Raw genomic sequence first — 12,004 nt, forward strand, 5'->3', positions numbered from 1 at the left:
GAATGTAGAAGTGGAAGTGGTAGAAGTGGTAGTAAGTAGGTATAGGGAAGGGCGTAGGAATATCTTGAGGTGGAGGGGCAGAGCGAGCGACATTACTGGAGTAGGGACTATAAGAGAAACCTTGTCAGCATGCTTCCTGTCTGGCTTCATGTAGAGTGAGACCCATTTTTGTATCTGAGAGCTGCTACCTCAGACTCAAACTTGTAAGTGGGACAGCCTCTATAAAATACATTATGGGGGCCGCCACAGTTAGCACATGTACATGTTTGTGCAGGGCAGTTTGATCTGTTATGACCAGGTTGGGCACAGAGGGGGTATCGGTCTGTGGAGCGGCAGTGTTTGGCAGGATGTCCAAATCGCCAACAATTTTGACATTGACAAGAAGGAAGTTGGTATGGTTGAACAGGGAGGGATTGTCCACCAATGTAAATACGAACAGGAATGTCTTGTGTACTGTAAGTAATTTTGGCAATGTTGGTGGGTTTCTTTCGATGACCTCTAGGAGGAATGGAGTAGCAATGTGCTGATATCACGTCCTGGTCTTTGAGGCAGCCGAGCAAGTCTTCACAATCTGACCAATCTTTGTTATCGACTGGGCAGTTTGCTAGGGAGATAGAGACAGTTCTGCTACAAGTATTAAGAGTTGGATGAGGTTCTGCAGGGGTAGGGTTGCCAGAGAGATCAGTTAGTTTTGATAATGCTATAGCTTTAGCTTCAGATCTGACTGTTACGAGACAGGAGCAATCACATCAGGTACAGAAAGGGACTCTGCCTACATGTTTTTGAAGACATTGTTGAAAGAGAAGAGTGTTGCTTGAGTAAGGAGCTGTAGGGGGAATCACGAAAAATCGGTCCCATTTAGCTGGGCTAAACAGAGTAGTCAAGATATTTGTAGGGTTGGTGGTGGTAGAAGGACGGGGGCATGTGAAAGCGGGAGTGTTGTTGAGGGGAGTAGTATTACAGAGAGATGGAGAATAAGACTGTAAGGTAGTAATAAGGGAGGTTGGGGTGTTTGATGAAGAAGGTTGTAGGGGTAGAGTTGATGAATTTGATGAAATTGGGAGGGTAGGAATGTCTTCTGGATATTGAGTCTCTGCTTGGGTGGGTAATGCACTAGTAGGCATTGAGGAGTGGGTAGTAGTTTCAGTGTTCGGAGTCGTGGTCAAAGGAGAGCTTGGGGTCGGGGAGCCGGTGGGGCTATTTGATGAAGGGGCAAGCCTCATTGCCCCTGATAGAGGTATTGTATCTTCATTACTGGCCATAGGAAGCCTTGATTATGTAAAGGGACATATAGGGGGTAAGGGCTAGACAATTAAATCAGGGGAGTACCGTGCCCATGGTTCCCGCAGGCCGTTCAGGACTGGCACACGGTTAGCCTTTCATCCTTTCAGCACAGCTCTTACACCTTAGGAAGTAGATAGTAGAAGGGGTTGGAGAAGAGACGGAAACAAAAAGCTGGAAGAGGAAAAGAGCATGCAAAATTAGTCAAGTTGAGGGCTGAGGCCCTAGGCAGGGGAGATACTTGCATTGGGTCTCAGTCTCCGTCTCCTAAGCCCCCCACAACAACGGGCAAGGGATTGGGGGGTGTTATGGGGGGATGGGGTCACCATTTGCCTATACAGACCCTGTGTATGTTGATTCATTCATTCCATAAAAAAAGGAAAATTCATGAAAAAGATTTGGAAAAGGATTTCAATTGAAATACCAGTCTTCCCTTCAATCCTGTATTGTTCTCTCACTTTTTTTCTCAGGGAGAACATGTCTTTAACAAACTGCCACATACAATGGCATTTTTTCCAGCAATTGCCTAAGGCTATCTCAGCTTGCATCACATTCAAGAGATAAAAAAGTTTAGTAGTAATTTGAAGTTCCATTTTCTTATCAAATTATGTTTTATACTACTGATTAATCATTATTAACTATAACTAAATCTTAGTATTCTATGAAAATAATGATTGCACAAAAATATAATACTTAAGCCAATATCTTTACTTTCAATTACTGAAAAAGATGGATAAAAGCTTTCTGAAAATATCTATATTATAGCAAACTCAAATAGTTCATCTGTTCAAATGGATATGTTCTTTCATATTTCTTTACACTGCTTACAACTAATATATCATGATACTGATTGGATGTAAAAAAAAATATCGGCTACAAAAAAAGGATAAATTTTATTGCTGTTCTTAGCTCAGACAAAGAGAACATATGCATTATAGGCCACATGAAAAAGCTGCAGTTGTACCATAGGCAAGTCTTAATGTGTAACAGCAACAATATGGTTTTACGCCATTGGACCCTTGATGCTAAACAGCGACACTTTACAAAAAAATTTACATTTAAGGTATTGAAAGTCTTCAGGGGTGGGGGAGGGGGAAGTCATGCCATACTGAATCAAACACCAAGGCAAGCTTAGTGGGAGCGTATCCAAAGTGCTAAAAACTAAGAAACGGCTCCTGATCCTCTGTGAAATGACGTCATTCCATCCCTTTCTTGCTTTCAAGTGTATGCAGCCCTACTTTTTTTTTTTTTTTTTTTTTTTATAGCTTTTTTGAGATCCTATGACAGTGCACATGAGTAGCACCTAGCATACAAGAATAAAAAAGGGGGAAAGGTAAAGATAGAGATGGAAAGAGGATAATCTGCAAATATACTTGGGTAAATACAATAAGGGGGAAATACCATCTCAATTCCTAAGTACAAGTTCACGTTGATCCTACAGGATGAAAAATAACCTCTAGTGATCTGTAAAATATTACAACCATTTCAGTGTTTGATGATACCTAGTGTCAGTAGTCAAGAATTTGTACATCAATATAATCATCAACATCCTGTTTCGGTTAAATACGCTTAACAGTTCCCCCACATTTGGTATTTATGTAATTTCTAAATGCCCTGAGATCTTGTTATCCTCGAAATTCAATGTTTGTAATAAAAAGATAAAAAGTCCTAAACAGATGCTAGAAAAAAGTCCTTTCATAAATGTCACTTAAATACACACATATTGGGACTTCTTCAAAAGTAAGGGGAAATGTCCTGTTAAAAGAAGAAAGATACTTTTACACTTTTGTTTTAAAATAAGAAAATGTCAAATTGATTCCTATTATGGAGTGCTATCTACGATTTTGCACTTGCTTGAAATAATATTATCCCTTTTAACATTGTCCATGCTAATTTGCAGTCATACAGAATATAAGTCAAGTCACAGGTAACAGATAATACCTCACATATCATCAACATACATAATACCATACCCAGTATTTTTAGCAGATTATACAAAGGTATATATATAAATGTTCACCTGACATGATTGGATCATAAATGCAAAAGAAAAAATGTTAGTTGGCAATCAATGAACTGTTACAAAATTTTATAAAACAGGACATAACAATCCTTGGTAGCCTTTGAGACTTGTACAATGAGGGCAAAAATCCTCACAAAAAATACAATAAAAAAAATGGGAATAACATACAAAAGTCACAATAAGGATACCAGATGACAAGTTATAAACTGATGGACAATATGTCAAAGCTCCTTATAAAATGACTACATGAACAGAAAATTGAGGTAGGACCTAATGATAATTCTCTCCATAAAATATGAACATAACCCATAAAAAAAGAAAAAAAAAATCAACCATTTCCATACAAACAGGGGGTCCAAGCTAGCCTCACTGAAGAAAACTTGTACAGTGATGGAAATTCCCTAAAACCTTTCATTGAAGCACCCACAACACTCAATTTTCAGCAGAGGCATCAGGATATAAAAGGGCATACATACCCTTACACGCAGCATTCTCTTCTTTCTACCTTTTCTTTGAGAATACACAACTTCCAAATGACTCTCAAACATATAAAAGATATGAAAAAGCAAAGAAGTTGGTTATTCTTTCCAACATGCCACGGTTCCCTTTATGCCTAGGACAGGTAGTACATTGACAAGCAAGACAGTGAGCTGAGGAGACATAAAAGCAAATATGAGGCTACTTCAGACAACCCTGTCAGCACCCACCAGCTGGGAGGTGGTAGTCTCCTTGGTCTGGGGACAAATGAATTCCTTATCTAAATAAAAGTGGAAAACTTTGCCATATATCTATATATATCACAACAAACCATGAATATATCAAAATACAAGTTTTATATGAAAATTAGGATATATCTCAGTCAATAAATAGAAACTAACACAACATATATGAAACTTAAAACATTACACTCGTGAAGAAACTAAAACGATAAAACAACTTCTTTCACGTCCCAACTACGAAAGCCAAGAGAAACCAGATCCCAGTTGGTGTGTGTTTTTTTTTCCTTTTTTTTCATACTTCACTCATACTGGCAATATTCAATCTCCATAACCTGTTAAGCTGACACTCTAGAAATGAGCAACAATAAAGATTGTAGCCTTTGTAAAATACAATATTTTCCTAATGAATAGCACATGCTGAATGCATGTCAAGACTTACACCCTCATGTCACACAAATCTGCCAACATCCAAGATCAAGAACTTTTAGGTCTCTTAAGATGAACAAAGTGTAAAAACTTATTAGACCGAACAGTGACAAACCCAAAAAATTGTGTTCAAATAGACTGACACTACAAATATACACAATAATCTTTCACAATTTCCAAAGCTGTCACCATTAACCTGTATGATGGAGATCATTTACCAAAGATTTGAAAACAGTTATATTCAGTTCTAACTTCAGTCACACAGGCATATCATGTCTTTATACATTCAAAATTTTAGGTTTATAAACATGTATGGAAGAAATATGCCTACTCCCCATCCCTCCTATGATGCTGAACTCTACACAATCTTTTCCTTTAACTGAAGATTTGTACCCTCTTATTAGTTATATCAAAACTCTCTCGTACCTTGAAGATTGCACATTATTTTAAAATAAGGACTGTTGGCCTAGTCAAATATATTTGTAATTTTTATCTGGCTACCATCTTGAGACATGCAGAGTTGGAAGAAACTCAAAGTAAGGACGGTTTTTAAATAATTAATCAACTACACATAATTTCTGAATTAAAGCTGCTATCATTTATAGCTTAAGTGCCGAGATGTGAAAGCGACTGACCTCTGCTGTCCAAGGGAAAGTTACATTACCAAAAAGAACTCACGTCTTTACTGGCGGATTCCCTTCCAGATCCTTCAAACAGCAGCCTTAATAACTCATGAGGCAAAAAGGACTTTGAGGATTTATAGCCTTATTTCTTTCCTGAAGCAAGGTCATAGATTTGTGGGAGGAGAACAACTGTCAGCCAAAAGCTCAGGCACTTTTGAAGTAGTGTCTGCTATGTGATTGTGTGTGTCATCTGTATCATAATCTGGTAAGGTGTGGTCACAGTCCAAGGAGGTATCTAAGCTGGCATTGAGACTGGTCCAATCCTCTATATGCTCATGGGCCTGGCCATTATCAGCAGTGGAGAGAAGGCTGACTACATCATCAGGAGAGAGATGTGGAGCATCTGTAGAATTGAAATCTTCCAGTCTTGGATGGTGACAGGAGGATGCAGGAGTCTGGTTACTGTGGAACGATTCTTGGCTTTCCTCTTCCTGTTCTATTTGGCTGTCTTCTCCTGGCTCCACCTCTTCTGACTCAGATTCTGAACTTAGAGATTTGTTGTCTTCAAATTCATCATCAGGGTCATAATAAACTTCTGCTCCTGGGAAAATGTACTTGTGGGTGCCAGTATACAGGAAAGTATTGTCTGAAATCACAGAAATCATAGAAGTTAGTCAACATCAACTGTTACAGAGATATTCTAACCATTCTAGTAAACTTGCTTTTATCTTTTATTTCCAACATAATTTACTTTTATTCTACTACTCTGTTTCTTAAACTAATGTCAGGATGCTGAAGAAAAAGAGGAGACATTGCATGCTCACTGAATCTATTAGTAAAACATAAAAAGTTTTGTAAAATTTGATTTTATTAAACATTATGTTATACCTGGTAATCTTGAAGCCATCGTCTCCCGGATCTTGGGGGCCCAGCACGCTCTCAGGGCTTCAATATCACTCTCATCTCGAGGGTGTGGTGCATGTTGTGGGGCTATTAACGATGGTCCTGGTGCAGCGTTTGTGTCATCACCATCACCATTACTAATATTTACACTGATGCCTGGAATTGGTCTGGGTGGCAGTTCTCTAATCTCTGTCAGAGGTTCTGTCTGACTCAATTCGTCCCACCCTCTGCCCAGTCTGGGGGAAAACCAAACAAAATTAATAATATATGTACATAGATGTACATAAAAACATATACTATCTTAATATATGTGCATAGATATCCATAAAAACATATACTATTTTGCAAAATTAAATTGAGTAACACTTAAAATACATGTAAAGTACTTTGTACATACCTCCGACAAAGCTCATTGATAATTATATCACAATCACCTAAAAGTTCTACATCAAAGGTGAGGTGTCGTAAGGGTTCACGATTAATCAATATCTGAGGCACGTGTGAAGGAACTGAACCTGCAGGAGGAAAAAAAAGGAAATTAATATCAGAATGAGATTAATTGATCAGATGAAAAATAATAATGATGATGATGATAAATACAACCAAACTAACTCTCTTAATATGCTTTACTTCCACACATTAGATAAACATTTTTAAAGGAATTATCCCATTAGTCATCATATAAAATCTATAGAATTAACTGATGCAATAAATGTTCCTATCTAGCAATAAGAAATATACCATACATACAGTATTTACCATTCGAATATACCAAAGATAATCTTTAACTTTCAAAAGTTATACACCATTTATATAAAATATTTGAACATAACCAAACTGATCTTAAGTGTTATTTACAGGATCCCTTCACATCAGACACACAAATCACTTACTTGGAATCAGAGCTACTGGCCGCACTTTGAGGGAAGAGCCAATGACAATGAGTAGGTCACACTCATCCTTGTCTTCTGCCATTCTGTCATGAAACTCATCAGGTAAACCCTCTCCAAAGAACACAATGTCTGGCTTCATTATAGGTTGCGGTGGTAACGACTGGGGATCTGAAAAGGAATTTGTGCTGTTAGGACTGCTCTACCTCTTTCCCATACAGTTAATAAAAAATCTACCTGTATAATAAAAAGACAAGAATTCAATAAATAACGAAGAACAAATAAGCAGTGAGCTTATACTGGAAAAAAAAAACAAGGCTAAGTAGACCCACATATAATATACTTAGACATTAATTGCATTGCACTTTATTTTTTAATTATTATCTTTTTTTTATATCTCACCTGTTTGTCTCTGTTGCATGAAGTCCAGGCCATTTGTTTCAGTTTGTCTACTAACGGCATCTTCTATTTTTTGCTCATCACCAGCTATTCTACTTCCTTGAGTGGTTTCTTCATTCTCTGTACACTTTGGGCATTGTGGAATTCTCTGGGCAAATATATCTCCTTTAATGGCTTCAGCATCTACTTTGTAACCACAAACCTGACAAGTTGCTGTTGCAAATGAACCTGAAAGAAAAAAATCAATGAAGTTCAAAGGATTTTTCTTGATTACAATACCAAGCACATATGACAAGCACATACTAAATACATCTGACAAGCTTAGATATATTATAATTACCATGGCACTGGATGACGTCTTTTATTCCTGCAACTTGTTCTAATGTGTCAATATTCTGTGTGTAATTTCGCAATAATTTGTTGTGCTGTTCTATAAGACGGATAAATCTGAAAAAATAAACAATGGGTTACTTCCCAGAAACATATTTTGATCATTCACTTTATGTCTACTCAAAGTCATATACATCCAAACTGTAAAGTTAGGCACCTTCCCTTACCTGTGACAAAGTGATGGAGTAAACTGGCCTGGGTATATTTCACGAGCAAACTTAAAGAACGGTCTTGGATCACGCCTGAAGTAGTGGATGTCAAACATAGCTTGTGGATCTGGCAGGTCTGGGAAATCTACAGCAAGTCGGGCATAGATTCCATCTCGACTCCTAAAATCTGGGATTCCACAGGAAACTGATACCTGTTGAAAATTTAGATATAAATCAGTTTAAAAGCACTATTTCCAAGTTATCTAAAATTTTATGATACAAATCTTTTAAAAGAATTGAAACAGATAAATATTCAAGGACAAGGAGAAGCAAAAATCTTATTTAGGGAAGATTTTTTTTTTTTTCTTCATATACACTTTTTACTAAAATAATAATAGAAAAAAATTTATCAACTTACTCCTGCACCAGTCAGAACAATGATTTTCTGACATGCTTTCATTAATCTCACAACATCCTCTAGAGTATTGATATGCCTTAATTTTTCACGTCGGGGAGGTTCAGACAGCATGTTGACAATTAATCGCCATAGGGCATCATCAGCAACTCCATCCGGGATTTCTCTTGTCGAACCCAAGATTTGATTCAAGACTGTCCGCGGGTTGACACCTCTTAACATCTGCTGTTGAACCCACGACATTGGACCTTGGGAAGAGAAGGCACAATTGACTATGCAACAATCAACATAAAAAATAATATACTGCCTACAAACATAACAATAAATATTGAAATGAAACCTGTACAAAGATTAAGAACTGCAGTAACTGGCTTAAGGGACCATCCCTAAATGGGGGAGAATTGTGGGTGTGGGGGATAAAATTGGTATATATTTCTATATATATATATATATATATATATATATATATATATATATATATTTATATATATATATAAATATATATCTATATATATATCTATATTACATATATATATATATATACATATATATATATATATATATATATATATATCTATATATATATGAATATGTATATATATATTAATATATATTACATATATATATTTATGTATATATATATTACATATATATATATATATATATATTACATATATATATATATATATATATATATATTATATATATATGTAAATATACATATATATATATATATATATTATGCAATATATAAATGTTATGTAATATATATATATATATATATATATATATATATATATATATATATATATATATATATATATATATATATATATATATATATATATATATATATATATATATATATATATATATATATATATATATATATATATATATATATATATATATATATATATATATATATATATATATATATATGTATAATATTATATATATGTATATATATATATATATATATATTATATATATATATATATATATATATATATATATATATATATATATATATATATATATATATATATATATATATATATATATATATATATATATATATATATATATATATATATATATATATATATATATATGTAATATATATATATATATATATATATATATATATATATATATATATATATATGTTACATATATATATATATATATATATATATATATATATATATATATATATATATATATATTACATATATATATATATGTATATATATATTACATTTATATATATATATTACATATATATATATAAATATATATATATATATTACATATATATATATATATATATATATATATATATATATATATATATTACATATATATATATATATATATATATATATATATATTATATATATATATATATATATATATATATATATATAAAGTAATAGGAAGAATAGGGAAAATTTTGCATTTTTCTGCAAAATTAAATGTTATTATGGTAATAGGTCAGGGGACAATTTCAATCCTTAAGGATACTAATTTACTGTTAATTTGTTGATAAAATTATTTTGGAGGATGTCCCTTTCCCTTTTTGAATTCTGACCTCTTAACTGCATGGCAGCTCTTATAACAGATTACTTTTAAAAATGCCATAAGGGAGGTGGAGAGGTCACAGTGACTGAAAGATAATCTCAGGAGGATGCAGTCTAAACTTTATAAATTGAGTAAATAACAAATCTGAAAACTACCTACAAACCTAGGTACATTGAGTCAATTACTTGCAGTAATAATCAAGTTAGCTTCACCTACCTTCGACTGAGAAACACAAATTTGGCAGTAAAGAGGAACCATATTAATGTTTACAAATGTAGAAGAGGTATGAATGAGAATGAATCTTCTCAATACAAGAGATGTATTTGACCAGATTGGAATATAACTTCATCAGAAATATATCCATATCTGACGAAGATATATTCAAAGCCAATCAAATACATTTCTTGTAAGATATTCATTCTCATTCATACTTTTTCTACATTTAGCACTAAAACTTAATACCTGAAAAAAAAAATTGATTGGGAAGTGATGCTCAACATGTCTTACCAGCACATGGCTTCCAATCTTTCCCAGAGAAATTGGAGAAGTCCGACAAGCCACTCAGATTTGATGCAGTTGATGCGACAGATCTTCTGTCATCCTCATCATCATCCTCCTGACTAGTAGGCATCCCAGTTGGCCAGTTGTCAGTGCAGCCATTCACAGAACTGTCATTGGTGTTGTCATCGCCAAAGTGGTTCTCGAGCCTTACACTTGTATCTTCTTGACTTGAACTTGTCCTGTATCAAGAAAAAAATCATTTTTAAATATTTCTAAAAAATATTTTGTTATAGTAATGGAACTGACTCTAAACACCCACACACTCAAAAAAAAAAAAAAAAAAAAAAAAAAAAAAAAAAAAATCCAGTTTAAGTATGAAGTAAATGAAAAACAATAAAAAATACAAAATCTCCAGCAGGTAAATGCAATTAACAAAACTATGCTCCTGTCACTGGCCTCCATGCATTTAGCATTCAGGTTGTGGCTAGCAGGCCTCAATGACATGTATTCTGACATCACAGAGCTTGTAAATCTCCCTATGAATTTAATGACAAATAAGGATCTGGTCCTTGCTCCAGCTTCCATGATAATAAATGGTTGAGGCTTCCAGTTCTTTACAAATTTGCCAAACAGATGAGGCCCTTGCAATTACCTGACTTTGCCATTTCTGGGTTGATTCAGACGATAAGTTTTCCTTCACAGACCTAAAAGTCTCAAATGGATCTAGAGAAAACATTATCTGGCACATAAAACGGAAGGAAACATCGACTTACGGAGTAGTGATTTCATCTTCCATGCTCTGGGGTGGCGTGAGTTCATTGAACCCAGAGTCGGAAGTGATGGTGAACTCTCCTCCATTGCTGTATCCGCCTGCAAAAAAATACACGTGAACGACGAGCTACATGACACCTCCGAACTAACATGGTGCTGAAGCAGTGAAGAAAATATATACCTAAAATATCAAGGGTATCCTAAGTAAGTGTAAAATCTGTGTAACTGAACCTTAAGGAAAAGAAATATATGAATCAAACACGAAAATAAAACATTATAATGTGATAATATCACCAAAAATTACTATCTAATTACCAATTCAATAATATCAATTCTATAAAATAAAGAAAATTATTTGCACAGGCTTTAATCTCATGTGATGAAAAAAAAATATATATATAGATGATTTCTAATTACCAGGATAATATTCATTATTTTGAGATTCTGAGCCTCTTAATGCAACTTATTTTGTCTTTTATCAGAAGAAAAATTGTCCATTAACCGTCCCAAAATTATGAGTAACAACTACCTCAGTCTATGTCATTCTATTTACAATAATATAAGTGGAAAGGAATATGAATATTGGTTAAAAATAAGGAATATTGCTTGAAAATTTTCTTTTTTTATTAATAATTCTGCAACATTATAATCCATGCAGACTGTCTCTCTCTCTTAATAAACCTGAGAAATAACTTCAATTTAATTCTAAAAATAAAGAAATACATCATTATAAAGAAATTAGTAAAATGCATCTCATTAAACCTCCTGATACATGGCAATAGAAAGGCTCTTAATGTATGGTAATACTATTTTCATATGCATTTCGTTACGCCGTTTATTTTTCTACTCTCATTAATTCGAAACAAAAATAATGGAAATTACTTTTTATTGATTTGGAAAAAAGAAATGTTATGTACATAGAAAGACAAA

At 33.6% G+C, this 12,004-nt stretch overlaps 1 protein-coding gene across 1 annotated transcript in view; it reads right to left on the reverse strand.

Annotated features, from left to right (window-relative positions):
- Positions 1–2,155: 2,155 nt before the first annotated feature.
- The window catches only part of Sirt1 (Sirtuin 1), a 10,661-nt gene continuing 812 nt past the window's right edge, over positions 2,156–12,004 (reverse strand). Inside the window, exons 2-11 of the mRNA XM_027362423.2 lie at positions 11,077–11,173; positions 10,310–10,542; positions 8,222–8,466; positions 7,822–8,015; positions 7,605–7,711; positions 7,268–7,492; positions 6,869–7,036; positions 6,373–6,490; positions 5,961–6,211; positions 2,156–5,718 (exon numbers count right to left, since the gene is read on the reverse strand). Coding sequence (XP_027218224.1) covers positions 5,237–5,718; positions 5,961–6,211; positions 6,373–6,490; positions 6,869–7,036; positions 7,268–7,492; positions 7,605–7,711; positions 7,822–8,015; positions 8,222–8,466; positions 10,310–10,542; positions 11,077–11,173 — 2,120 coding nt within the window. The 3' untranslated portion in view covers positions 2,156–5,236. The remainder of the gene's footprint in view (positions 5,719–5,960; positions 6,212–6,372; positions 6,491–6,868; positions 7,037–7,267; positions 7,493–7,604; positions 7,712–7,821; positions 8,016–8,221; positions 8,467–10,309; positions 10,543–11,076; positions 11,174–12,004) is intronic.

This window comes from Penaeus vannamei, chromosome 30 (assembly GCF_042767895.1).
Source record: "Penaeus vannamei isolate JL-2024 chromosome 30, ASM4276789v1, whole genome shotgun sequence".
In the NCBI taxonomy this organism is placed as follows: Eukaryota; Metazoa; Arthropoda; class Malacostraca; order Decapoda; family Penaeidae; genus Penaeus; species Penaeus vannamei.